Below are 27,559 nucleotides of genomic sequence, written 5' to 3'. Positions count from 1 at the left end.
TATTTAATACATACAATTTCACGTGTTTGAAAGTAAATGTATACCTGCAAAACCATTATTACAATCATAAGCTTCTTTGTCACCAATAGTTTCCTTCTGCTCTCTTTGGGTTTTGTTTTTTTCTGGTTTTAAGAACACTTTGTAGGGATCCCTGGGTGGCGCAGCGGTTTAGCGCCTGCCTTTGGCCCAGGGCGCGATCCTGGAGACTCGGGATCGAATCCCACGTCGAGCTCCCGGTGCATGGAGCCTGCTTCTCCCTCTGCCTATGTCTCTGCCTCTCTCTCTCTCTGTGAGACTATCATAAATAAATAAAAAAGAACACTTTGCATAAGACCTATCTTTGCACATTACGTATACCATACAGTATTATTAATCACAGGCTCTCCATTGTACAGTTTCCAGAACACTTTCTTAAAATAACACAAAACCTCGGGATCCCTGGGTGGCGCAGCGGTTTGGCGCCTGCCTTTGGCCCGGGGCACGATCCTGGAGACCCGGGATCGAATCCCACGTCGGGCTCCCAGTGCATGGAGCCTGCTTCTCCCTCTGCCTGTGTCTCTGCCTCTCTCTCTCTCTCTGTGACTATCATAAATAAATAAAAGTTAAAAAAAAAAAATTAAAAAAAAAAAAATAACACAAAACCTCATCAAATATGTGACAATGATGAAACAAGGTACCTGTGGCAGGGCCAAATCAGGGCATGTTAACAGGTTAAATATTATGGGGTGATGCTCAAGAGAGCTGAGGAGGAGGTACAGGTGTTAGTATCAGCACTACTCCCTCATCCCCTTCAACAAGCATTTATCATGCTGCATACTGTTCCAGGCAACGCAGAGGCAGTGATGAACCAGAGAGACAAGGTTTCCACTCTCTAGGAACTTCCAGGGGTGGGCTACTGGGGAAACAGCCTATTAATGAAATGAGCTAAAAATAAGGGATATGACATCAGGTGCTACCAGAAAATTAAACTGGGGACTGGGTTGGGTTGCTACCTGAGTTAGAAGAGTCAGGAAAGGCCTCTCAGATGTGGTGACTTTTAAGTGGAAATGTGAACAAGCAGCAGGTGAAGATGTCGGGAGAGCATTCCATTAGAGGGCACATCAAGCCCTGAGGTGGGCTGGTGAACTGAAGGACAGAAAGAAGCCAGTGTCGTGAGCATGGTGAACACTGGGGTGAACCAGAGCAGAGAGGCCAGAAGGAACCAGAGGCTGGGTCAAGTAGAGGGGTACAGGCCACAACAACATGTGAGTTTCTTCCTAATAACTTTTTATTACAAAAACGTCAAGTCCACAGAAAAACTGAAACAGTACAATAAACACTCTTGTCCTCCACACCTAGATTCAGCAATCACTAATATGGTCTCATATTTGCCTCATGTATATAATATGTATTTCTTGCCAATCTCTTTGAAAATAAGTTCCAGTCATCACGATATTTTCCCACTAAATACATCAGCCACACCTCCTAAAAATAAGGGGCTGTTCTCCTATATAACCTCTAATGTGTTATCATACCTAGGAAAAATATTAATTTCCTAATATCCTCTGATATGTAGCCCCAAATCAAATTTCCTCAATTGTGTCAAATTTTAACTGTTTTCTTTTTTAAAAATTTCCCTCCAAATCAGGAGCAAAGTTTCTCACATTACATTGGCAGGAGTCTGGATTTTATTTTATTTTATTTTATTTTATTTTATTTTTTTATTTATTTATGATAGTCACAGAGAGAGAGAGAGAGGCAGAGACACAGGCAGAGGGAGAAGCAGGCTCCATGCACCGGGAGCCTGACGTGGGATTCGATCCCGAGTCTCCAGGATCGCGCCCTGGGCCAAAGGCAGGCGCTAAACCGCTGCGCCACCCAGGGATCCCTTATTTTTTTTTTTTTTTATTTGAGTCTGGATTTTATTTTAGGTGTGAGGCACCTAAAATAATTAGGTAAGAGCAATTTCAGTAGAAAAGAAAAAAGAAATTGAGCAGTAAATGAAAGACAAATGGTCAGGGAAGAGGTTTTTATTTTTATTTTTCTTAAAGGCTATTAAGGCCTGATTGCATGCAGCTGAATGGGAGAAACTGATGTGGGAGAGGAGCTAATTGCAGGTATGTAGCCCTAGAGGTGGGAACAAGGATCCCCAGCACAAACAGCAAGGCTGCCTTTAGGCAAAGGTAGAGTACAAGGGGACAGGTATGGGATGGCCTGAGGGTTTGATGGTGGAAAGATGTGCAAATGCTCAGCTGACTGTATCCATTTTTCCATAAACTATGAGGAAAAGTCATCAAGGGGAAAGGGAGCCAATTTGAGGTGAGAAGATAGTAAATAATTGTCCTCAAAAACAGGAAGGTTAATGACTACCAAGGAAGCATAGGAGAATCAAATGCCCATTTTACAATTTATGGTCATAAATTTGAATCCATTCAACAAGGTTAGGGGATTTTCTACAGGCAGGGTCAGCTGGTTAGGGGGGGGGGAAGGAAAGGGACATAACCACAGTACCTTATTATACCTAACAAAATTAAATATACCTTAATTTGATAACTAGTCCAAGTTTAATTTTCTTCAATTGTCTCAAACGGGTCTTTCTATATAGTTGCTTATAATAATGCCTTATATGGTCAACCATGGGAAATAGTACCTCTCAATAAGTATGTATTAACACCCACTGTGTGCCAGGTACTGTGTGCTAGATAGGCAATGGGGTCTATAGTGACCAGAAATATTTTACTATTCCACTCTATGAAAACAGGTGATAATCGGCTAACCCAGATCAGGTACCTGAAGAGAACTACAAGAGGGACTTTTAGAAAAAGATCTCACGGGCAGATCTCAGCGGTTTAGCGCCGCCTTCAGCCCAGGGTGTGATCCTGGAGACCCGGGATCGAGCCCCGCGTCAAGCTCCCTGCATGGAGCCTGCTTCTCCCTCTGCCTGTGTCTCTGCCCCTCTCTCTCTCCCTGTGTCTCTCATGAATAAATAAATAAAATCTTTTTTAAAAAAAGAAAAGAAAAAGATCTTACTTGGGGTAACTCTTCAGAAACCCAAACGGTAATTGAGGCCTTCATGTAATCCAGAGCTCTGAATTTAGGAAGCCTCCACTGTAACTCTCTTGCCACTGTCTGGAGCATTATTCTAGCACTGCCAACAAGCTGAAAATAATTATTCAGCATCTCCTATATAAGATATACTGCCTTAGTGTTGTAAAGACCTTCCAAGGAGCATGGATAAGATTCTTGTTCAAGGAACTTAACTTTTAGTGGAGAGGATAACACGATACACAACCAGAGTGCAAGGAGAAAGCCTACAAGTGCTCAAAGAGAGTACCTGAAATTAAACTGCTTTAAAAGCATATAGTGGGGCAGCCCGGGTGGCTCAGCGGTTTAGCGCCACCTTCAGCCCAGGGCGTGATCCTGGAGACCTGGGATGGAGTCCCACGTCAGGCTCCCTGCATGGAGCCTGCTTCTCCCTCTGCCTGTGTCTCTGCCTCTCTCTCCCTCTGTGTGTGTGACTATCATAAATAAATAAAAATTAAAAAAAAAAAAAAGGAATTAAGGCTTTGTTTATGAAGTAGTATTGGGGATGCCATTAAAAAGAACTACAGCTCAGGAGCAGCTGGGTAGCTCAGTGATTGATCGTCCGCCTTTGGCTCAGGTGGTGATGGGGGTCCTGGGATCCAGTCCCGCATCAGGCTCCCCACAGGGAGCCTGCTTCTCTCTCTGCCTAGGTCTCTGCGACTCTCATGAATAAATAAAATCTTACCTCCAAAGACACTCCTTTACCATAAGCCCTAACAGGTACCTGGGCACTGATTAGTTTTTTTAAAATCTCTTAAAAACATTTGTAATGCCTGATTTAGGCATTACGCAGTGTACATACCACGCCCTGCAGAGCACACCTCCAGAGTACCCGTAAGTATTCTGTGGGAAAACTCCACTAAAGAACATATAGGCCCCAATTCCAAATTGCATCCCCACATTTTCCCCTCAACGTTTTGCAGCGTCGGAGTCAAAGGCCTTACCAGTTCTGAAACAGAACACTAGCACAATGGTAATAACAAAATAACGATCAATTCTAGGTCAGGGCTGCGTTATAAAAACTTCTCCACGCGGTGGTCCTCTAAAAAAGTCATCCTTTCCTCCAGGTCCTCCAATTGAGTATTAAGGGGTTTGGGGCTCATTTACAATTCACAGAATTGTTGCTGTTCCGATTTTTCCAAAAGCCAAGACAATGATTTCCGCGACCGCCTAACAACCTGAATTAGACACAGCATCCCTGAGCCTGCATTTCCTAGATTAACTCCGGAGTACTTCTAATAAAGCCAAACCAAACAAACCTTTTTTAAGTCAAGGCCTATGTGATCCCCCAGAAAAGTCAGCCTCAAAATAAGGCGGATACTATGGCCTCCTCTCCGTTTTGCGTAGTCGGAGGGACAGCTAGCTCCGTCCGCCCGGGGCGGAGCGGGCTCCCGTTCAGTCCTTTCCCACCAGGTCTCCCAGAGGCCGCCCTTAATGCCCCGCCCGTTACCCGCTTCGTACCCTCAGGTTAGCCCGGAGGCCGAGACTCTTGGCCAAGTTCTGCAGGTCGCTGTACTTGAAGGAGTCAAGCTCCTCAAGGGAGGGTATGGCCATGGCGAGCTGCATCCAGGCGACCACGCAGAGGACGGGCACCCCCCACACAGCAAAGCAGTTCAAAACTCAGGCGCCACGGAGAGCGTTGGCCAAACCGAGCTTTATAGAGAGTTTAAATTGAAAATACTGCACTGCTATTGGTTAAAAATGCCGTGAAGGCGGGGTTTCCTGGCGCTGACCAATAGAAACAACGATGCTCCACCCATCAGCCGCAAGTTTCCCCCCACCCCCCAACAACGCTTGGGCGCCGAAGGGCGTGTCCAGGCAGTGGGGCGGGGCGGAGCGCCGGGCTCACGACGTCCAATGAGGATGCAGGAATTGTGCTTGGGCGGGGCCAGGTGCGTGTTTGAAGCGGAGGCGCGGGCTGCGGGAAAATGGCCGCTCGGCCGCGGCGGCACCGTTTGCCATCTGCAAAGCTGCCGCGGGGTGACTTTTGTGACGGCGCTAAGAAGACAACTGACGAATCTTCTTGTACGACTTCTATGGAGTGGGACACGCAGGTAGTGAACGGGTCCTCGCCGCTTGGCCCCGCGGGCCTAGGTGCGGAGAAGCTGCCGTCCGGCCCGCGGCTGCCGTCGTGGCTGCAGCCCGAGAGGTGCGCCGTGTTCCAATGCGCACAGTGCCACGCCGTGCTCGCTGACTCTGTGCACCTCGCCTGGGACCTGTCGCGGTCCCTCGGGGCCGTGGTCTTCTCCAGTGAGTGGGGGCGGAGCCTGAGGGAGGTGGAGGAGGGCCAGAGCGGGGGTTCCCTCTCTCTCACGGGATGGTCCAGAGCGGGTGGTGAAAACCAGGGTGAAGATTTGGAAGGAAATTAACCCCATTGCCTGGCAGGGGTGGTGGCAACTTTTCATGATTTTTGTGGCCACGATGAGTCTACCTGTAGCTGGTAGGTTTTCCCTTTCAAGGCTTCACAGGTACTCCATCTGACCCCTGTTTGTCTTCTTAGGAGTCACAAATAACGTGGTTTTGGACGCTCCCTTCCTAGTTGGTATTGAAGGTTTGCTCAAAGGCAGGTATGTACTGAGATCTCGATTGGTTTCTAGTCCCTCAGTAAGACTGAGGAGCCTAGAACCGACATGTAGAAGGGGAAAATAGTTCTTATTTGCGCTAGAGGAAAACTTTATTCAGTCCTTACTCTGTTTGAAGGATGTTTCTTTTACCTGTTTGAGACTTTGTAGGAACTTGATGTATTAATGAAATGGAAAGGTTGTGTTTGTGTGTAGATTTTAAGATCTTTCTGAGGGCCACATCTCTAGTGGCTTGTGCAAATGAAGTAAGGCTAAGAAAGTTGTGTCTAGTATGGGCAAAGGGAGAAAAGTACCTTTTGCTGTGTAGTGAGAATCACTATAAAATACAATCCTTTGAAATAACTAGGACTTTTAAATTTGCATTTTACCTGGAGTTTGTAATAAGCCATGGTAGGACTAATTCTTTTGGAATCCAGGGAACCTGGGGAAGAACACAAGTTGAATGTTATGTACTTGAATACTGCCGGTAAACTTTGCATTTAGTCTGTGCTTTGATCTCCAAGTGACCATAAAATATTCAATGAATATAGTATTACAAGGCTCCTCGATTTTGAGTGTTGGCTTAACAGCAGAACATTCTGACCACAGTTCTGTTCAGTTTTAGGGTTAAATAAGTTACAGGAATTTTTAGTTGCTTTACTTAGTATCCATGCCAGAGTGTCCTCTTTCCACCCAAAGGGTATTGGGTGAAAAAGAGTGGTGGCTTGCTTGGAATTGGGTCATTTGGGGCCAGACGCAGGAGCTCTCCAAATATCTTTCGTAGAATAGGATAATGCATGTAGACACATGCTGTCAAATACTGTAACCATTAGCCACATATAGCTGTTGAACACTTAAAATATGGCCATCCTGAATTGAGAAATACTGTGAGTGCAAAATACACACTGGATTTTGAAACTTGATACAAAAAAAATAACAGTTTAAAAATATTTATGGGACGCCTGGGTGGCTCAGTGATTAAAGCGCCTGCCTTTGGCTCAGGGCATGATCCTGGAGTCCTGGGATCCAGTCCTACATTGGGCTCCCTGCATGGAGCCTGCTTCTCCCTCTGCCTGTGTCTCTGCCTCTCGCTCTGTCTCTCATGAATAAATAAAATCTTAAAAAATAATAATAAAATAAATATTTATATGGTGAAATGATATTTTTGATATATTGGGTAGTCTAAAATGTATGAAAACTAATTTCACCTGTTGCTTTTGAATTTGTTAACAAGACTAATAGAAAATTTTAAATTACTTATGTGGCTCTCATTATGTCTCTGTTGGACGGTACTAATCTAGATAGTTTGTAAAACACTGGAGGGAAATTCTCATGTGTTTGTGTACTTTTAGAATTAGGAGAGCCATGGGATTTGGCAGGAAGAGATGTATTATCAGGAAATGGTTCAAGTGATTATGGAGGGTGAGAAGTCCCAAGAGCTGTATTTGGTAAGCTGGAAACACAGAAGAGTCAGTGGTTTAGACCTGGTCCAAGTCTGTGGGAGAGCCAAAATTGTAAGTTCCAATCCAAAAGCCAGAAGGCTCTAGACCAGAGAAGAGCCTACATTTCAGTTCAAGTTCAAAGGCAGGGAGTAAAAAATGGCTTAACTTAAAGCAATTAGTCAAGAGGAGTTTCCCCTTACTCTCACCTTTTTTGTTCTATTCAGACCTTCAGTTAATTAGATGAAGGTCACTCAAATGGGGAAATTCTGCTTTCCTTAGTGTACTGATTCAAATATTAATCTCATTCAAAAACACTCACACATTCAGAGTGGGTACCATGTGGCCTAGTCAAGTGGACACATAAAATGTAACCATCACTTGTTAACCTGGCACCCACATGTATCTCCTAAAATTATAACTTAATCTCCAAATAAAGACAATAACAAGGGCAGCCCAGGTGGCTCAGTGGTTTGGTGCCGCATTCGGCCCAGGGCCTGATTCTGGAGACCTGGGATCGAGTCCCACATCAGGCTCCCTGCATGGAGCCTGCTTCTCCCTCTGCCTGTGTCTCTACCTCTGTGTGTGTGTGTGTGTGTGTGTGTGTGTGTGTATGTGTGTCTCGTGAATAAATAAATAAATAAAATAAATAAATAAATAATAAAGTCTTAAAAAAAAGACAATAACAAAGTCATAATTCTGTCTAACATGTTACAACTATCCTACATACAACTGAAAACACACTAACCCCTTCTCTGGAAAAGGAAATAAAGTCCTTAAGTAATGTTTACATTTCTCCTTGATCTCTCATAACTTAAATGTTGTGATACAAAATCAATAGTACTTAAACATTTTTTTTAAAGATTTTATTATTTATGAAAGACAGAGAGAGGGGCAGAGACATAGGCAGAGGGAGGAGTGGGCTCCTTGCAGGGAGCCCGATGTGGGACTCGATTTTGATCCCCGGAGCTGGGATCACGTCTGAGCTGAAGGCAGATGCTCAACTGCTGAGCTACCCAGGTGTCCCTAAAATCAATAATACTTAAATAGAATGATATAGTATGATACAAAGTATGATCTTATTTATATAGTAAGGGAATAAGCGAAGAACAGAGATAAACCGACACACAGACCTACTCATAACAAAGCAAGGAAGAAATACTCATGACAGTTACAGTCCTCATTTCTGTAACCGGTCACCTGGTCAGAGCTGATATTTATAACTACCTTCTTCCACTACCCATCTGTATGCCTTATGCCTTATGCCTTTAGCAAACACTCAGCTAGTCATAGTTCTTTACCTGGTGTGGTAATGCAAATCTTCATTTTTGAAGGAATTGTGACCCATTAGACTAATATTCATTGAAATATTTTATATTGTACACATAAGCAGAATTTTGGAATTTTTTTTCACATTTTGCCCTGTGCCATATATTAGTATCTATCAGACATTTTTCTGTAGGTACTGTGCTTTGTCTGATACCATTATTCCTACATAGGAATTCATTCAAATTAATGCAACTTTATTTCATGGCTTGCTTTTTGGTTACCATATTCACAAAAATACAGTTCTACATGTGTGGAATAGGACTTAATTTACCAATGAATTTGAGATGTTGTGTTGCTTGGGGTTTTTTTTATATCCATTGACAAGAAATATTTTTCTTTATAGTCATGTGATTTTTATACTGTTAGTGCAGTTTTTCTGTATAGTGTATTATATTTATACAAATAATTTTCTCCCTTACCAAACCACTTCAAAATTGTTTTCAGAGGGTGCCTGGCTGACTCAGTTGGAAGAGCATGCAATTCTTGATCTCAGGGTCATGAGTTTGAACCCCATATTGGGGACAGAGAATGAATGAATGAATGAATACATACATACATACATATAGTTTTCAGTACATGCCTGATGAAACATAGTTAATTTTTTCTTAAAATATTTCTCTGCAGTATTTGGATATGTCTTATGTACCAGCAAATATGGTGAGTGACTTACCCAAGTGGTGTAACTAGAATCATTACCTATTTCCTCATCCAGTATCTTTCAGATAAAAGAAAAGGAAATTGGGCAGCCCAGATGGCTCAGTGGTTTAGTGCAGCCCTCGGCCTGATCCTGGAGCCCTGGGATCGAGTCCCATGTCAGGCTCCCTGCATGGAGCCTGCTTCTCCCTCTGCCTGTGTCTCTGCCTCTCTCTCTCTCTGTGTGTCTCTCATGAATAAATAAATAAAATGTTTAAAAAAAAAAAAAGGAAAGGAAATAGATGACATGCTAGAGTAATAGGATTTCTTTTCTTTTTTCTCTTTTGGCATTTTGTCTGGATTTTTTTTTTTTTTTACATATGCAAGAGAAAAATTCTGATTTGTGTTCTATTAATAAATTTTTTTAAAAGGTTATTTATTTATTCATGACAGACACAGAGAGAGAGAGAGAGAGAGGCGGAGACACAGGCAGAGGGAGAAGCAGGCTCCATGCAGGGAGCCTGATGTGGGACTTGATCCCCAGTCTCTAGAATCACACCCCGGGCTGGAGGTGGCGCTAAACCACTAGGCCACTGGGGCTGCCCAATAAATTGTTTAGTAAACTCCAACTTGATTATTTTTCTCAATTTAGAAAGTGGTTTAATGGTAGCTAATTTATATGGTCATGTGTAGTTTTATTTATTTATTTATTTTTAAATTTTATTTATTTATTTATTGATAGAGATGCAGAGAGAGAGAGAGACAGAGACACAGGCAGAGGGAGAAGCAGGCTCCATGCAGAGAGCCTGACGTGGGACTCGATCCCGGGACTCCAGGATCATGCCCTCGGCTGCAGGCGGAGCTAAACCGCTGCGCCACCGGGGCTGCCCCATGTGTAGTTTTATATGTTTAAATGTTAATATGGGGATCCCTGGGTGGCGCAGCGGTTTGGCGCCTGCCTTTGGCCCAGGGCGCGATCCTGGAGACCCCGGATCGAATCCCACATCGGGCTCCCTGCATGGAGCCTGCTTCTCCCTCTGCCTATGTCTCTGCCTCTCTCTCTCTCTGTGACTATCATGAATAAATAAAGTCTTTAAAAAAAAAAAAAATAAATAAATGTTAATATGATTAGTTAGCTCTTTTTCTGCTTTTCAAATGTGGATTATACTATAAGTGACAGTTGGACATCCCTAAGAATCTAGGATGTAATTATATTGAAGGCTGAGTTAACCTTTCTTGAATATGATCCCATTTCTTCGGTTTCAGTCCTATTAAAGCGCAGTTTTTAGGGGAACTGGTTTCAGAGACTGGTTATTTTATATTTCTTCTCTGATTTTCATACCCACATTCTGTTTTTCATTCCAGCACTTACAACCTTTTATTCTGTAATTCCTGTGGTGTTCCCATTGGTTTCCATTTGTATTCTACCCATGCTGCTCTGGCTGCCTTGAGAGGTCACTTTTGCCTTTCCAGTGATGAAATGGTATGGTGAGTAGACTTAGATATTCTTTATCAAATACATTTTTTAAAAATATCTATGCACGAGAGACAGGGAGAGAGTGAGAGAGACAGAGACATAGGCAGAGGGAAAAGCAAACTCCACACAAGGAGCCCAATGTGGGACTCTGATCCCAGACCCCAGGTTTATACCCTGAGCCGAAGGCAAACTCTCAACCGCTGAGCCACCCAGGCATCCCTATCAAATACATTTTATTTTTATTTTTTAAAGATTTTATTTATTTATTCATGGGATACACAGAGAGAGAGAGAGAGAGAGGCAGAGACACAGGCAGAGGGAGAAGCAGGCTCCATGCAGGGAGCCTGACGTAGGACTCGATCCCGGGACTCCAGGATCACACCCTGGGCCTAAGGCAGGCGCTAAACTGCTGAGCCACCCAGGCGTCCCTTCATTCATTCATTCATTAATTCATTCATTCATTTATAAGAATATTTTTTTTAAAGATTTTTATTTATTCATGAGAGACACACAGAGAGAGAGAGAGACAGAGACAGAGACACAGGCAGAGGGAGAAGCAGGTTCCCTGACATGGGACTCGATCCCAGGTCTCCAGGATCAGGCTCTGAGCTGAAGGTGGCACTAAACCGCTGAGCCACCTGGGCTGCCCTCAATACATTTTAAAAGAGCTTCTAGAAAAGGTAGAATACTTGTACCAAAAAAGTGCTACAGCAAGGCACTATTACTCAAAAAGAAGGTCAGTTGGGCCAAAATATAGTTCATGACATTATGCTCATTTTAGATGTCTTAGATGTTTTAATAAGCATACCATGGGATAAATGAGAGGGTGTTCTTTTGTTACAGAAATTTCTGGAACGTAGGTTTTTGCAAAATAATATTGTAATAGATACTTACTGGGCTTGTGCCCAGCCCCTATTTTTTTTCCCCATAGAGTGGGACCTTGTGGCCATGTTTTTTATCATGTGTGATACTACTCTCAGGTGATGGGATCAAGAATGAATACTTGACCTAAGCTAAGCCAGTTAGGCTTTCTACTCTAGGTTTGAAATAAGGACCCAGAGACACTGGTCACTTGTAGATGGTACTGGTGCTGAAGTTGGGAAATGAAAGCTCTAGGTTTAAGGTAGCTATTTTCTGTATTATGCATGTAGATGCAGTGAAATCTTGTCTGCAGAAAAGAATAAAGCAGATAGATACCCCAAAACAGTAAAAAATAATGACGTGGCCTAATAGAAAAATAATGTACTGTACTTCTTGTTCCTTCTTATGTAGTACTTTGGATCTTTATCTTCCTGTCACTTGAGCTTTTTTGTTTTTTATTTTTTTATATTTTAAAGATTTTATTTATTTATTCATTAGAGCCACACACAGAGAGAGAGGGGCAGAGACACAGGCAGAGGGAGAAGCAGGCTCCATGCAGGGAGCCCGATGTGGGACTCGATCCCAGGACTTCAGGATCACACCCTGGGCCTAAGGCAGGCGCTAAACCGCTAAGCCACCCATGGATCCCCAGCTTTTTTCTTTTTTATAACAAACTGAAACATCTATCATAGTTTTTACTTGACCATTAAACCAAAAAAAAACAAAAACAGGGATTGATGACCTAGTTTGTGCCAAGCATTATTCTTACCTCACTGAGTCCTTTTTTTTTTTTTTTTTTTTTAAGATTTTATTTATTTATTCATGAGAGACACAGACAGAGAGAGGGGCAGAGACACAGGCAGAGAAGAAGCAGGCTCCATGCAGGGAGCCCGATGTGGGACTCGATCCTGGATCCCACGACCACAACCTGAGCCAAAGGCAGGTACCCAACCGCTGAGCCACCCAGGCATCCCTCACTAAGTCCTTTATATGAGAAAACTGGGACTCAGGTGGAGAGCTAAGATTTTCATCTGTGTCTTAACTCCAAAGCTCATTTTTGTTTCATTAAACATTTTCTCTAATGTGCTTAGATCAGTGTTTCTAGCTGAGCTATATATGACTAAATAATAAAACCCATAAATAACAATGGTCTTTTTTATTCATAAGGTTGTTCAAAGTGTATTAGGTATACTCTTTGTTCTTCACTGCAATTTTTTCTTTCACTGCAGATTTTCAACAGGAAATATACTTGAATGGGATTGATAATTTATTAATTTCTAATTTTTTCTTAAATAATTTCTAGAATTAAGTTTAAAGAGGGGAAAAATATTTTTTGTTTTTGAAATATAAAGTTTATTTTTAATTTAAATTCAATTAACAAAATGTATTATTGGTTTCAGGGGTAGAATTTAGTGGTTCATCAGTTGCATCCATCACCCAGTTACCCCATCCCCCAACTCCCCTCTTCTCCAGCAACCCTTAGTTTGTTACCTATGATTAAGAGTTTCTTGGGAATCTCTGGGTGGCTCAGCGATTTAGCACCTGCCTTTGGCCTAGGGCGTGATCCTGGAGTCCCAGGATCGAGTCCCACGTCTGGCGCCCTGCATGGAGCCTGCTTCTCTCCCTGCCTGTGTCTCTGCCTCTATCTGTGTGTCTCATGAATAAATAAAACCTTTAAAAAGAAGAAGAAGAAAACCTTACTGACAGTGGCTTCAATAAGTAAGGGGTGGAGTGATTGGCCGCTCCAGGAGTCTTCTAGTGGCTCAGCCACATTTGGGCTCTGGATCAGCATCTCTGGTTCTCTTGGCCTTTTTCTCTTGGCTGCTGCTGCAATCATAAGCATTGCATCCATGGACAATAGCATCTCCAACCAGAAGGAAGCGGATATGGGAAGTGGAAACACAGGGAATGGTCTCTATTTTATCATCAGAAATGTCCTTATTATTGGCCAGAACTATGTAACATGATTGCCTTAAGGTAGGAAAGCAGATATGTGTCAGGAGGGAATAAGATTGCCACACTTGGTTTAAAATAGTTATGAGTCATCTCCTGGGATTGAGCATACTCCTGTCCTAAACAAAATCTGGGTTCTGTTGCAAGAAAGAAGTTAGGAATGGCTACTGGGTAGGCAAACAACAGTGTTTGTTACCATATGATTACTTTTCTTCTAACTGCTATACAGTTTAGTTATTCATAGGACCCTTGTTTTTGTGTTTAGTTTGTTGTGGGATAATTTTGTCTTATGTATTCCCGGCTGGCAAGGGGTAAGATGAGACGGTCTCTAATGATTTCTTAACTGAGAATTTGTTTTTCCTACAAAATGCAATACAAATGTTGAAACAAATCTGTAAGAAGGTTGTCTTTGCCTGACATTGCTTTAGAGGACAAGTTTGGTTCATTGATCATCTTAACTGATACTAATATTTTCTCTGTATATTTTCTATCCAGCTATCTCTTAAAAACAAAAGCCATAGTAAATGCATCTGAGATGGATATTGACAACTTGTCTCTACCAGAAAAGGTTACAGAGGTAAAATTTCATGGTGATTGTATGTTTCCTTTAATATAGGCATACCTCAGAGATATTGTGGGTTCAGTTCCAGACCACTTCAATAAAACAAATACCATAATAAAAACAAGTCAAATTATTATTTTGGTTTCCCACCATATATAAAAGTTATGTTTACACTATACTGTAGTCTACTTAAGTGTCTAAAATAATGTACATACCTTAATTAAAAAATACTTCATTGCTAAAAATGCTGACCATTATCTGAGCTTTCAGGAAGTTGTAATTGTTGATTAGTGATCACTCTAATAAATATAATAATATTGAAAAGTTTGAAATATTCTGAGAGTTGCCAAAATGTGACAGAGCCATGAAGTGAGCAAATGCTGTTGGAAAAACGATGCCAATAGACTTTCTCCCACAAGGTTGCCACAAACCTTCAGCTTATAAAAAAAAAAACATGGATCTTTGTGATGAAGCAAAGCACAATAAAATGAGGTATGCCTGTATAGACAACTCCTGGCAGTTTATTCCAGTGAATTTGGTGGTGATGACATGGTATAATACTCCAATAATCCTTTATACCTGGTTTGGCATTTCTTATTGAATTTGTGACACAAAACCAAATATTGTAAGGTCCAGTTCAGGAGGAGGAAGAAAGCTGCTTAGATCCTGTATTTCCTATACTACTCTCCTCTGCTGGGAATGGATATTGCACCTTTCATAGATCTGTCCTTTTTCTCTCTCTCTCTCTTTTTTAAAGATTTTATTTTTACTTTTAAATTTAAAAAAAAGATTTTATATATTTATTCATGAGAGACACGGAGAGAGAGAGGCAGAGAGACATAGGCAGAAGGGAGCAGACTCCTTGCGGGGAGCTAGAAATGGTACTTGATCCCAGGATCCTGGGATCATGACCTGAGCCAAAGGCAGATGCTCAACCACTGAGCCACCCAGGTGCCCCTAAAGATTTTATTTTTAAATAGTTGGCACCCAACATGGGGCTTGAATTTATAACCCCAAATCAGGAGTCACAGGCTCCTCCAAAGGAGCCAACTTGGTGCCCCAGATCTGTCCTTTCCACAGCACTTCTTGTTTAGATGTCTCAGGAAAGAGTGGTGAAACAATCATTAGGAATTCTTATTTAAATGAGTTTTCTAGGGATCCCTGGGTGGCGCAGCGGTTTGGCGCCTGCCTTTGGCCCAGGGCGCGATCCTGGAGACCTGGGATCGAATCCCACATCAGGCTCCCGGTGCATGGAGCCTGCTTCTCCCTCTGCCTGTTGTGTCTCTGCCTCTCTCTCTCTCTGTATGACTATCATAAATAAATAAAAAAATGTTTAAAAAAAATAAATAAATGAGTTTTCTAGCTGTTGATGGTTTTGAAGTTGAAAAAAGCAACTTTGTTTCAGTAGCTTACTGATGCATTCTGAGTGGAAATTTGGCTATAACTTAAGCTCAGAAGACCAACCTGAGAATTTATCGTTCATTTTGTTTTTAGTATTGTTAATATATTACTCCTTGCTAATTATACATTTTGTAACCAGTGGTGTTTTTTGTTTTTGTTTTTTTTTAAAGTTTAAGAATCTTTTAGGACAAGGAAAGAGTGATTTTTGAGGGTGTTGTTTTGCATAGCTAACTAAGCTTATGAAACCATGCTCTAAGCAAGGTGTTGGCAACTTTTTCTATAAACGACCAGATGACAAATATTTTAAGCTTTGTGACCATTCTCAAGTGCTCAACTGTACCATTGCAGTGCAGAAGCAGCCACAGACAGTATTATAAACAAGTGGGTGTGGCTGTGTTGCAGCAAAACTTGATATAAATGGGCAGTCACAGTTAGCTAACCTTTGCTCTAAGCAACAAAGTTGATGAGGGGGGTCAGTAACTTTTCACTCCTGTGGGAGATAACTTCTGGAATGGCAGCCAGAGGAGCTCCATGGACCTCCTTCCCCCACCCCCAGCAAAACTGCCATAACTGAATAAAATTACAAAAAAACCCAACCATTTTAAGTCTGTAGGAAATGTTCTTCAAGGAATAAAGCAAATGAAGAGATACTTACTTTAGAAAATATATTTAGGGCAGCCCAGGTAGCTCAGCAGTTTAGCGCCGCCTTCAGCCCAGGGCGTGATTCTGGGGTCTGGGATCGAGTCCCACATCGATCCCACATCGAACCTGCTTCTCCCTCTGTGTCTCTGCCTCTCTCTCTCTCTCTCTCTCTCTGTGTGTGTGTGTCTCTCATGAATAAATAAATAAAATCTTTAAAAAAAAAAAAAAGAACACATTTAACCTCAGTAAGAACAGTGAAAGCCTGTGGTATTTGTGCCACAGCCTGCTCACTCCCTCTCATACCTCTCTACCTTAGAGAGAGGGCAGGAGGCTCTATCTGGGCTGCTGTAGCCAAGAACACAGGGATCCCTTTTGCCATAGCTCTCAGTTGAGGGCTGTGATATCTTCCAGGAGTGGCAGGCATCAGTAATTCTCATCAAAAGCTCTATTCCAGTCAAAAATGGCCATTTGCAGGGCGCGATCCTGGAGACCCGGGATCGAATCCCACATCGGGCTCCCGGTGCATGGAGCCTGCTTCTCCCTCTGCCTATGTCTCTGCCTCTCTCTCTCTCTCTGTGACTATCATAAAAAAAAAAAAAAAAAAAAAAAGGCCATTTGTAGGTACAGGTTCTATCAAAGGCACAGCAAGCTAAGTATTAGGAACCCATTCACTCTTGCCCCAGCTTGCATGTAGAGCAGAGGTCTCACACTGGCCGAGGTAAGCCAAGAAGATGACAAGTGGCATCTATACCCAGCACTCTGCTTGTAAAGTAAGGGTGTCATTCCAAGAGACACTGGCCCCTAGGTTGGGAGGAGCTGGGCTAAGAGGCAGATTGTAAAAACAGAACTCCAAAGTGTCCCCCTCCCCTACCACTCAAGGGAACTGACTTTATTTGAAACAAAGCTTAGGGACATTCAAGTCTAAGAGTACAGCCCAAAACGGACATTTTGAGGTAAGCAATTAAGAGGAAGCTGGTAGTTCCATGAGAGCAACAAGCTAAACCATAGATTAGTTAGAAGTTTACCAGACAGAATCAGAGAATACACAGCTAAGAAGAGCCCCCCTGGGATCAGAACAACAACAAAAAGACTGGCTACCAGTCTTTTAAAAGACTAACCTACAAAGGTGGGGCCTGAATTTAATTGGATTAGACTGATGAACAATTTATGTCCCAGGGCATTGTCAAAACCTGGAGAGCAATCAGCCCAGGAACTAGGGAAGGCTCGGGTATGATGCCAGCAGAGGCTGACAGCCTGACATTGACCAAGGCAACATTGAAAGACAGCTTGCTGAACCCACTGTCCTCTAGGTGACCGCACCTGCCCAAGGCTTTGTTTTCTGTGGACTGGCAGCATGGTCTCCTACGGTGGGGGAAGTAGATAGCAGTGAAATAGTCTAGCCAGCTCACGAAAACAGATAAATAAAGGACAATAAGAAGATGAAGAGTGGGTGTTTAGTATCCACAGTTGGCTATATTACTTAAAATGTCCAGTTTGTGGGGCACCTTGGCTGGCTCAGTTGGTGGAGTGTGTGACTGTTGATCTCTGGCTTGTGAGCTCGAGCCCCATGTTGGGTGTGGAGATTACTGAAAAAAATCTAAAAAAAAAACCTAAAAAAAAATAAGATGTCCAGTTTGCAACAACAACAACAAAAAAAAACGAGAAAACACTCAAAGAAGAAAGTATAACTTATAAATAGGATAAAAAGCAGGCATCTAAAGCTGCCTAGGAAAGGGCCCAGATGTTAGACTTAGCAGACAAAGCCTTTGAAGCAGCCACTATAAATGTCCAAAAAACGAAAGGAAACTGCTTAAAGAAGTCAAGGAAGGTATGATGACAATATCTCATCAAATACAGGATATCCACAAAGAGTTAGAAATTATAAAAAAAAAAAAAAAAAAAAAAGAAAAAGGTTGGAAATCCTGGAGTTGAAAAGCACAATAACAACAACAAAAAAAGGTACAATAACTAAAATTACAAACTCACTAGAGGGGCCCAAGAACAGATTTGAGCTGCCCAAAGAAAGAATCAGCAAATTGAAGACAAATTGATGAGACTGAAGGGAAAAAAAAATGCAGGAAAGTGAATTGAAGAGACCTCTTGGACACCATCAGGCATACCTAAACATTTTTTGGTAAAGAGAATAAATACCAAAAGGAGTACAGAGAAGTAGAAAAGATATTCAAAGAAATAATAGTAGAAAAAACCCCAAATTTGATGAAAAACCTGAATTTACATATCCAAAACCTCAATAAGTCCACAAAGGACTTATAGGATAAACACAGAAGAGATAATACCCCAATACATCATAGTAAAAATGAGGAGAGTAAACAATCTTGAAGGCAACAGAGAAATGATTCACCACATCCAATGGTACTGCAATTAGACTGGGAGGCTCTAGGGATGCCAGGGTGGCTCAGCAGTTGAGCGTCTGCCTTTGGTTCAGGGTGTGGTCCCGGGGTCCCAGTATCGAGTTCCACATTGGGCTCCCTGCTTGGAGCTGGCTTCTCCCTCTGACTGTCTCTGCCTCTCTCTCTCTGTCTGTGTCTCTGATGAATAAATAAATAAAATCTTAAAAAGGGGGGGGGAGGGGAGGCTCTAGAGTTACTTTTTTAATTTAAGCAGCATTTTTTTTTTTAAGATTTTATTTATTTATTCATGAGAGACAGAGAGGCAGAGACTTAGGCAGAGAGAGATGCAGGCTCAATGCTGGGAGCCTGGTGTGGGACTCAATCCCAGAACTCGAGGATCATGCCCTGAACCAAAGGCAGAAGCTCAACTGCTGAGCCACTCAGGCGTCCCTAAGCAGCATTTCCTAATGAATATGGATTATTCTTGTGTCTTAAATGATAATATAAAGCAGATTTTATGAATGGTGCAAATTATGTTCAAATTATGGTTTATTGTTGATGGTGTTGTTAACCTGTCTTCAACAGAAGGTTGGTTTTTTTTATTTTATTTTATTTATTTATTTATTTATGATAGTCACAGAGAGAGAAAGAGAGAGGCAGAGACACAGGCAGAGGGAGAAGCAGGCTCCATGCACCGGGAGCCTGATGTGGGATTCGATCCCGGGTCTCCAGGATCGCGCCCTGGGCCAAAGGCAGGCGCCAAACCGCTGCGCCACCCAGGGATCCCCAACAGAAGGTTGTTATCCATAATTCTGTATTCCATGATAACTTTATTTACTAAGCTGAATAATACCATTAAGTTTGGTTCCTGATATAGCTATTCTTAGGTGAAAGAACTTGTCAAAAATAACCTAATTACCACAAACACAAGTTCCTAACCCAACAACCAGGGCTACTTTTGAAGACAGGCATTTGTTACTGTGAACAAAGAAAAAAAAAGTTAGATTCTTGCCCCTAGAAAAGGAGAGGAAGAGTAGTTGAGGTTCTTCTCCACAAGCTTTCTTACCCCACCTTCTTCTTGTCTTCCTTCCTTCCCAATATTTGGCACTTAAACCTGGCGATAAGGGGTAGGAAGGAGGGAGGAGGAGAAGCAGTGATGCTCAGCAGTGGCTGGTCTTTTTTCACATGAAACTTTGTATCTGAGGATCTTACTGGGCACTTGAGGTTTGTTGCATAAAGTTCTTTCAGAAATAGGGCAGTCCTGGTGGCTTAGCGGTTTAGTGCCCCCTTCAGCCCAGGGCGTGATCCTGGAGACCAGGGATTGAGTCCCAGGTCGGGCTCCCTGCATGGAGCCTGCTTCTCCCTCTGCCTGTGTTTCTGCCTCTCTCTCTCTCTCTCTAATAAATAAATAAAATCTAAAAAAGAAAGAAAGAAATAGGACAAGCATATTTATGTAATGTGTTGAGACATTACCAGCTATCAACCACTGGTTTAAATTTGAAGTGGCTTCTAAAATCATCAAAATAAGTATTAAGCTCAAGATGCCCTGATACCGATTTATTTTTCTTCCCAGCTGAAAGAGAAGATAATGTTAACACATACTCGTTTATATTCACTGATGAAGATTCTGAAGGAAAGAACTCCTGACCAGCCCAAGCCAGAAAACTGATCCAGGATTAAAGCTTAACTAGGGGGATCCCTGGTTGGTGCAGTGGTTTGGCACCTGCCTTTGGCCCAGGGCGCGATCCTGGAGACCCGGGATTGAATCCCACATCGGGCTCCCAGTGCATGGAGCCTGCTTCTCCCTCTGCCTGTGTCTCTGCCTCTCTCTCTCTGTGTGTGTGTGTGTGTGTGTGTGTGTGACTGTCATAAATAAATAAATTTTAAAAAAATAAAGCTTAACTAGGTTCAGGTCTTATTGCTGTCTTCATCAACAGGAGTTCTCAAGGAAGAAAGATTGGCTAAGAAGAGATGTGAACTCTATTCTCACCTTGAGGCTGATTTTCCAAATGATTTGTGAAGCTTTGTCTAGAAAATGAGAAACAAAGGAAACCCCTACCCAGGTTTCATAGCTATTTGCCTTAAGAACTTATTTTAGCTTATCAATTTCATAAATGTTTGTTTCTGAATACATATTTTACTGCAAATGTAGGTTAAGAGGCAGTGTCCTGCAAATGGTCTGACATAAAGATATACGGCTGTTATGAAAACAGTTGTATTTCATGTTGACTACTTTATTCCTACATGGAGCAGTTGTGATGATGAAGATAGAAAACATTTTTTTTCTTACATGCAATATACGTACAAACATACTCTGTAGGTAATATTCAGTAAGTTAACTGGAAAATATACAATTTATCTTTCTCTTTTCATTTCTAAACTGAGCCTACCCAGGTAATAAGGAGAGAAATGATAAAACATTCACCAAAATGCTGTTTTTCATATTTTGCTTTATATACCACTTACACTCAGTACCTTGTCATATTATTCATTTAATAAAAGTCTACTAACTTTGGGGATAAAAGGTAAGCAAAAAGAGCCACTCTCTACCTGCACAGAGCTTTTAATCTCATTAGAGGTGGACGTTCAAACAACCACATGAATACATGTGAAATTATTACTATAGTAAAGGTTTTGAAGAAAAGAGACCTAGAGCTACCAGCACATGAAGCAGCTACCGGACCCCTGGGGTTGGAAAGGCTGCTCTGAGGAAGTGGGATTTCAGCAGTGGTCTGAAAGACTAGGAGTTAATTAGGGAATGGAGGGGGACCTGTGGAGAGGCCCTTAAAAGAAGGCCTGCAGGAGGTGAACTAGTGGCCAGAAACCAGAGGGTACAAGGACTTATTGGATGATGTTGTTGTTTAAGATTTTATTGATTTATTCATGAGAGACACAGAGACAGGCAGAGGGAGAAGCAGGCTCCCTATGTGGAGCTGGATGCAGGACTCCATCTGGGACCCCCCAGATCACACCCTGAGCTGAAGGCAGATGCCCCTCTGCTGAGCCATTCAGATGCCCCCTGGATGTTTGTTTTTATCCCAAGAACAATGGAAGCCTTGGTTTCACTTTTGTAGAACCTTGCTATGGTTGTCTTGTGGAGAAGGGGTTTATAGGGGCAGAAAAGCAAGCAGACTACTGAGGGGCTGGCAAGAGCCCAATCCAGATAAGAAACAGCCAAGTGGTGGTGTCTAGAAAAGTTGACTTGGTTCAGATGTAGCTGGCAGCCATTTTTAAAGTTCTTTCCATTCTTTCTACTTTATATTGCATAAAGCCATTTCCCTTTAGAAATATTTTAAACAAGAAAATTCTGATTTGCTCTATGCTTTTGAGTTGCAAAATTTGATTCCATAAATAAGGGTGAAATCTTTGGCAACAAATAGTACCAGAGGGAACCTGAGTGGCTCAGTGGTTAAGTGTCTCCCTTCGACTCAGGTGATCTCAGGGTCCTGGGATTGAGTCCTGCATCGGGATCCCTATAGGGAGCCTGCTTCTCCCTCTGCCTATGTCTCTGTTTCTGTGTCTATCATGAATAAATAAATAAATAAAATCTTAAAAAGAAACAAGTACTAGAAAAACTCGTATTTTCTAAAGAATGGACCTAATAAATCAATACTATATTAAATCATCCTGGGATTTTTTTGTGTGTGGGTATGTTCTTATGTAGCTATTTTTCGTAATCTCTGGACTTGCTGATTTGGCAGAGAGTTCAATAGAAAATTACATGCTTGACATGTGCCTTTGGCTCAGGTCATGATCTCAGGGTCCTGGGATTGAGCCCCATCTCCGGCTCCCTGCTCAGCTGGGAACCTGCTTTTCCCTCTCCCCGCTGCTCATGCTTTCTCTGGCATGCTCTCTCTCAAATCTTAAAAAAAAAAAAAAAAAAAAAAAAGTAAATGTTTAAACTTAACATCAAATTAAGCTGGCTGGCTTTAGATATTTTCCCCCTAAATACAAATTACAGTAATGCTTACTCTAGAAAAAAAAATTGCAGATATAAATAGAAAATAAAGGGTGCAAAGTACACTTCCCTTTCCATCTTTGAGAGGCATAGGATAGCATGCTGGGAAGCTCTAGAGCCAAATTATTTCTATTCACATGTGTTTTGGATCTTACTAGCCATGAACACGAAGAATTTACTTCAACACTTCTTGTAAAATAGGGATTAAAACTAGGGCTGGTTTTGGGGTGCCTGGGTGGCTCAGTTGGTTAAGCATCTCCCTTCAGGTCATGACTTCAGGGTCCTGGGATCGAGCCCTACATTGCATCAGGCTTCTTGCTTTGCTTTCTGGCTCTGTCAAATAAATAAAATCTTAAAAAACAAAACAAAAAACTAGGGTTGGTTTTTTCCTTTTGGGGAGGACGGCATCCACAGGCATTCAGAATGGTCCCAGCATTTGACATACTATCAAAGGCTGTCCTACAATACAGCCTCCAACAAAACTAGGCTGGTGATAGAATCACCCTGGTGATAGAATCGTTTACCTTTATACCAGGAAGATTGGGAAAGCCCCCAAATTCACATGTAGCATGTGCCTAGGCCGACTTTAAGAAGTACATGCTGTGAGACCTGCAATTCTTATTAGGTTCTCTACAATGAGAAAATGTGTCGGCAGGGCCTAGGGTGGCGGTTCCATGTATGTGTCCATGATGGGATCAAGTATGCTTTCCTTATTGAGGAGCAGAAAATCATTGTGAAAGTGTTGAAAGCACAAGCACAGCGTCAGAAAGCTAAATTAAAAACTGAAGCTTGGGGCAGCCCAAGCTGTGGCTCAGCGGTTTAGCGCTGCCTTCAGCCCAGGGCCAGATTCTGGAGACTTGGGATTGAGTCCCATGTCAGGCTCCCTCCATGGAGCCTGCTTCTCCCTCTGCCTTTGTCTCTGCCTCTGTGTCTCTCATGAATAAATCTTTTTTAAAAAATGAAGCTTTTTTGAGAAATTCAGGCTTATTCTGTTTAAAAGAAAAAAAAAAAAAAGCCAGGGGTGCCTGGTTGGCTCAGAAGACCATGTGACTCTTGATCTCCAGCCCCCACAATGACTGTAGGGATTACTTAAATCTTTAAAAAATAGCTAGGGCTGTAGTGAAGATTCAATAAATTAAGAAATACATCTAATGTAATTACAGCAGTGCTTAGCACATACTAGGTGCTCAAAAAATATCTTCTATGCATGTGGATGTTCATGTATTAGACATAAAACAAAGCTTTATCTTTCACAGTATTCTGCTTTTCACACAATAAATATCACAACTTTCCACACCAGCCCATATGCAAACTATTTTATTTAAGACCTGTATGATTCAGTGATGTGAATGTATCCAAACCTAACCATTCTTGTATTGGACCCTTGTACCTATCTTTGCAAATCTGTACTGGTATTTCTGTAAGAGTGAGTCCTAAAGTGGGAAAGTCAAAGGCATGTATGTGCATTTACAGTCTTGATTTTATGTCTCCCATAAATGTTACACTGATATTATAAATGGTTGGCTTTTTAATTCCCCTTTTAAAGGAGTCTTTGGGTGGTATAAGAGTTCCTATGAGGGACGCCTGGGTGGCTCAACGGTGGAGTGCTTGCTTTCATACCCAGGGTGTGATCCTGGTGTGCTGGGGTTGAGTCCCACATCGGGCCCCCTGCATGGAGCCTGCCTCTCTGTCTCCCACGAATAAATAAAATCTTAAAAACAAAAAAGTTCCTATGAAAGTCTAACAAACATCAATGATTTATATTAAGATACTGTCTACTTTGCTCCAATGTGATACCATTTAGCATTGTATATGTTGAATACAGTATTTTCAAAATTCTGTAGTCATAAGAATAAAACTGCATATTGAAATTCCTCCTGAGTTGTAAACTTTTAAGCTCCTGAGTTAACAGTAAAGACTATCTCCATTTTTGTAACCCTAACATCTAGCACAGTACCTGGGATTGGAGTATATCAGTGTGTGCTAAATGAATGGTCATAAATCACAGGGAGAACTATTAGATTAGTGATTATACCACAAAAATGACGTAGCTTAGGTTCTTCTCCATTTGAGGATAGCCAATCCCAAGGAAGTTTATAAGATCTGCTTTTTTTTTTTTTTTTTAAGGTCTACTTTCTTACTTTAAACTTGACATAACTTTCCCCTGAATCAAAAAGGAACTTTTTTTCTTTTTTAAGTAGGTTCCACCCCCAGAGTGGAGCTTACTCACAACCCTGAGATCAAGACCTGAGCTGAAATCAAGTGTCAGATGCTTAACTGACTCAGCCACACACGCTACCACCCAAGGATCTCTGTGTTAATAAGCCTCTTTAATTAATTTAGCTAATATTTAAATATTCAATGTAAAAGCATTTAAAATGCTTTATATATTTCAGATAGGAAGGATTCCCTGCAGTGGTTTTATTAGTACTATTACTGTACTTAGCTATTTCCTTACCAGAAACTAAACATTTTGCTAATTACCTAGCATAAGGTTGGCTCTAAAGGTGGGAATACCTAAGTTTAAATGGAATGCCTCTTTGTTCAGATGGCTGCCAGTTTCCTTGGACTATAGCAGAAACTGCTACAACTTGGTATCAACACCCAAATCTTTGGTCTTTTCTGCTATCTGGAGCCTACCTCAGTCCAGGTCTCTGCCTTGGCTCTTCCCATCTCAGTAACTTACTGCATGATTAGAAATTACCCAATCCAAGTAATGAGTAACACAGTGAAGTTTCAGTGCATTCTCAGCCCATGCTGCTTTATTGCCAAAAAAAAAAAAAAATATATATATATATATATATATGTATGTATATATATACACACACACACAGGTGCAGAGTTTCCAACTTGTACAGCAGTCCCCTTTTACATCAAAGAATAAAATTTCTGAAATCCCAAGGATGCATAGATTAAAAAGCTGCCTTTTGTAATACTTATAAACATTCAATGAAATTCTTTTTAACATTATGTACCAATGGTGCAGTGAAAAAATGCAGAACAGCAAGTACAAACAGCAACAACTGTACTTATAGGACAATAAATAAAAACAGGTGAATCACACTGTGACTCTGTAAGCGATGGGTGGTTTTTTTTTTTTTTTTTCCCCCTCGATGGGTGGTTTTAAGGTAAGTGCCAAGACTATCACTGTTAAGGACTGGTGATAATGTATTACTCAGAATACCATTCTTACCCCTGGAAAGAGGAAAATTGATGGCATGGCAAACTATCACCAAAGGAGATAAAACCTTTTGAAAATTGTCAGTAATCTTATAATTCTTTTGATTTTAAAGGAGGTTGAGAAGTAAAAATTCCTAGAGAAATCTGTGATGTTTGTTTGGTATTTAAACTATATGCTTTTGTGGAATAATGGGAACAGAGAGAAACTCTTATTCTATCTTTACTGGTTTCATTAGTTGGCGGATGTAATCAGTACGTGGCAGAGAAAATGTACATATGAGATATAGTATTTTACTTCCTGTACTTAAGTGGAGTCTAACACTGCAATGACTGGAAGTCTACTTCAGTTCTGAACTACTGGAAAGTTACCATTTACACTTAAAACAATCCCAAAGGTGTTTGGAGTGAAATCCTACAGCAAAGAAAACAAGTTAAAATGACTTTTAAAAATTTATTTTTCGGGACGCCTGGGTGGCTCAGGGTGTGATCCCGGAGTTCTGGCATCAAGTCCCTCATCAGGCTCCCCGTGGGGAGCCTGCTTCTCCCTCTGCCTTTGTTTGTGTCTCTCAAAAAAAAATTATTTTTCAATCATGTAACATAAAACCTGGGAGGGGCCTAGTGAGAATCATCTAGTCTAACTCTGAATTCTCTTCTGTATAGGCCACTCATGTAGGAATTCCATTTGTACACTATTTGTCATGATCATTTGTACTTAAAAGGGTTATTTCAAAGTCAGGAATCTTCTCAAAAATTTTAAGCTACTACAATAAACTGATCTATTTTCTTCATCAAGTAAAATAAATGGCATTTTTTTCAAAATGGGAAAACCTGCTTCTGTTTACCTGGCATTAAAAGCTTTAGGCAACAAATTACACAGTCTGAGCAAAATACCATGGATAAAGCCCTGGCTATAAGATTTAAAAACACAAAACATTTATATGATACAGTAACAAAAGAGAATCCAAACTAGACTTGTATTTTTAGCAGTTTCCACAAAATAATGCAGTCTCCTTTGCTGCGGGGAACGAACTTTATGGCTGGTCAGTACCAGTACCATCCAGAAGAGTTGGCTGGTTATCTGAAAATCCTGGAATATCAGAAATAATGTCCATATTGTTTCCATTCATTTCCAAGACACTAGTTTTAAGAGATCCAAACAAGCCACATAAATTTTATCAGACAAACCCCATACTTAGTTATTTTATATACTCTTCACTGGTAATTCCCTACTTTCCTACCTCTTCTGAAACTCTGCACCTTTCTGATTATTATAGCCATAGCAGCTTATTTATTTATTCAACATGCTTAGTTTGTGCCTTTGTTTTGTTTTTAAACATGCTAGGGGAATAAGGGAACCAGGCAAGAGGTTAGAGGGTGAGCACTGTCATGTTCTCTATTCCTGACAGTTTGAATGTCTTGTGGTTGCCCCTTTTATCTTCTAGCTCCCATTTCAATGGAAGTTAAGATAATCTTTAATTAGAAAATGAAAACTAATAATCCAAACAGTAAATTCAGGCTATTGGTTTAAGTCTCTATTGCTTCATTAATAAACGTGTATATATACATATATATGTATATACGTATGTACATACATACATATATATGTATACACATATATACATATGTATATATATGTATGTATATGTGTATGTATCTACTAGTCACCACATAACACTGGACATTTTCAATCATGCATTAGAATATTAGTACTCTAAAATCAAGACGTCTGGGCCTGCCACTATTGCTTGCATTCAGACCCAGTTTTAATAAACATGCAGAAAAGACCCCTTGATTCAGAGGAATTAGGGGAAATAACAAGTATACATGCAAAGTTTCAACTGAAAATGTTGGTTAATAAAGTGATTGCTTAGAAATGCAGGCAGGGCAGGTGCTCCATATCACAATGCTGCTTCAGAATAGAGGTACAAAAGTCACACATAAAGAGGTTAAAATCAGTACCAAAAGGCTTAATTGCAAATCCTGGCCCTTTTGGGTAGAAAGTGATGTAAAAACTCTGGGAAAGAGAAAATTGAGAGATGTACAGCGTTTTGGAGCAGTAAGTTTTCTTGGCCATTTATTGACAGCTATAGCATAGAAGAGCATAGGTGGCACAGGGATGGTGAAGATGCTCTTAGGCAGAATGGTTTGT

General features: G+C 41.1%; 2 protein-coding genes across 18 annotated transcripts in view; one reads left to right on the top strand and one right to left on the bottom strand.

Annotated features, from left to right (window-relative positions):
* NUSAP1 (nucleolar and spindle associated protein 1) overlaps positions 1–27,559 on the bottom strand; it is a 73,934-nt gene that overhangs the window by 31,617 nt on the left and 14,758 nt on the right. For 3 of the 10 annotated variants that reach the window (XM_072808413.1, XM_072808416.1, XM_072808418.1), the window contains exon 3: positions 6,014–6,066. In XM_072808413.1, coding sequence (XP_072664514.1) covers positions 6,014–6,034 — 21 coding nt within the window. In that variant the 5' untranslated portion in view covers positions 6,035–6,066. Of the gene's footprint in view, positions 1–44; positions 72–4,524; positions 4,792–6,013; positions 6,067–27,559 lie in introns of those variants that run through there. The other 7 variants (XM_072808410.1, XM_072808411.1, XM_072808409.1 and 4 more) reach the window with 7 other exon arrangements.
* Positions 4,878–25,591, top strand: OIP5 (Opa interacting protein 5). Of its 8 annotated transcripts, none has more exons than XM_072808428.1 (6): positions 4,879–5,313; positions 5,564–5,630; positions 9,017–9,049; positions 10,391–10,508; positions 13,812–13,893; positions 20,210–25,591. In XM_072808428.1, exons 1-5 carry the CDS (start codon positions 4,992–4,994, stop codon positions 13,848–13,850), a joined length of 579 nt encoding a protein of 192 aa, XP_072664529.1. In that variant the 5' UTR covers positions 4,879–4,991; the 3' UTR covers positions 13,851–13,893; positions 20,210–25,591. The 8 variants fall into 8 exon arrangements, with proteins under 8 accessions (XP_072664530.1, XP_072664529.1, XP_072664528.1 ...); XM_072808427.1 differs by lacking the exon at positions 20,210–25,591 and adding an exon at positions 19,846–20,179 and having other exon boundaries at positions 4,907–5,313; XM_072808422.1 differs by having other exon boundaries at positions 4,911–5,313; positions 10,391–10,513.

This window comes from Canis lupus, chromosome 32 (assembly GCF_048164855.1).
Source record: "Canis lupus baileyi chromosome 32, mCanLup2.hap1, whole genome shotgun sequence".
NCBI classification, from domain to species: domain Eukaryota; kingdom Metazoa; phylum Chordata; class Mammalia; order Carnivora; family Canidae; genus Canis; species Canis lupus.
The sequence above is the reverse complement of the archived record's forward strand: the minus strand, read 5'-3'. Positions and strand labels throughout refer to the sequence as shown.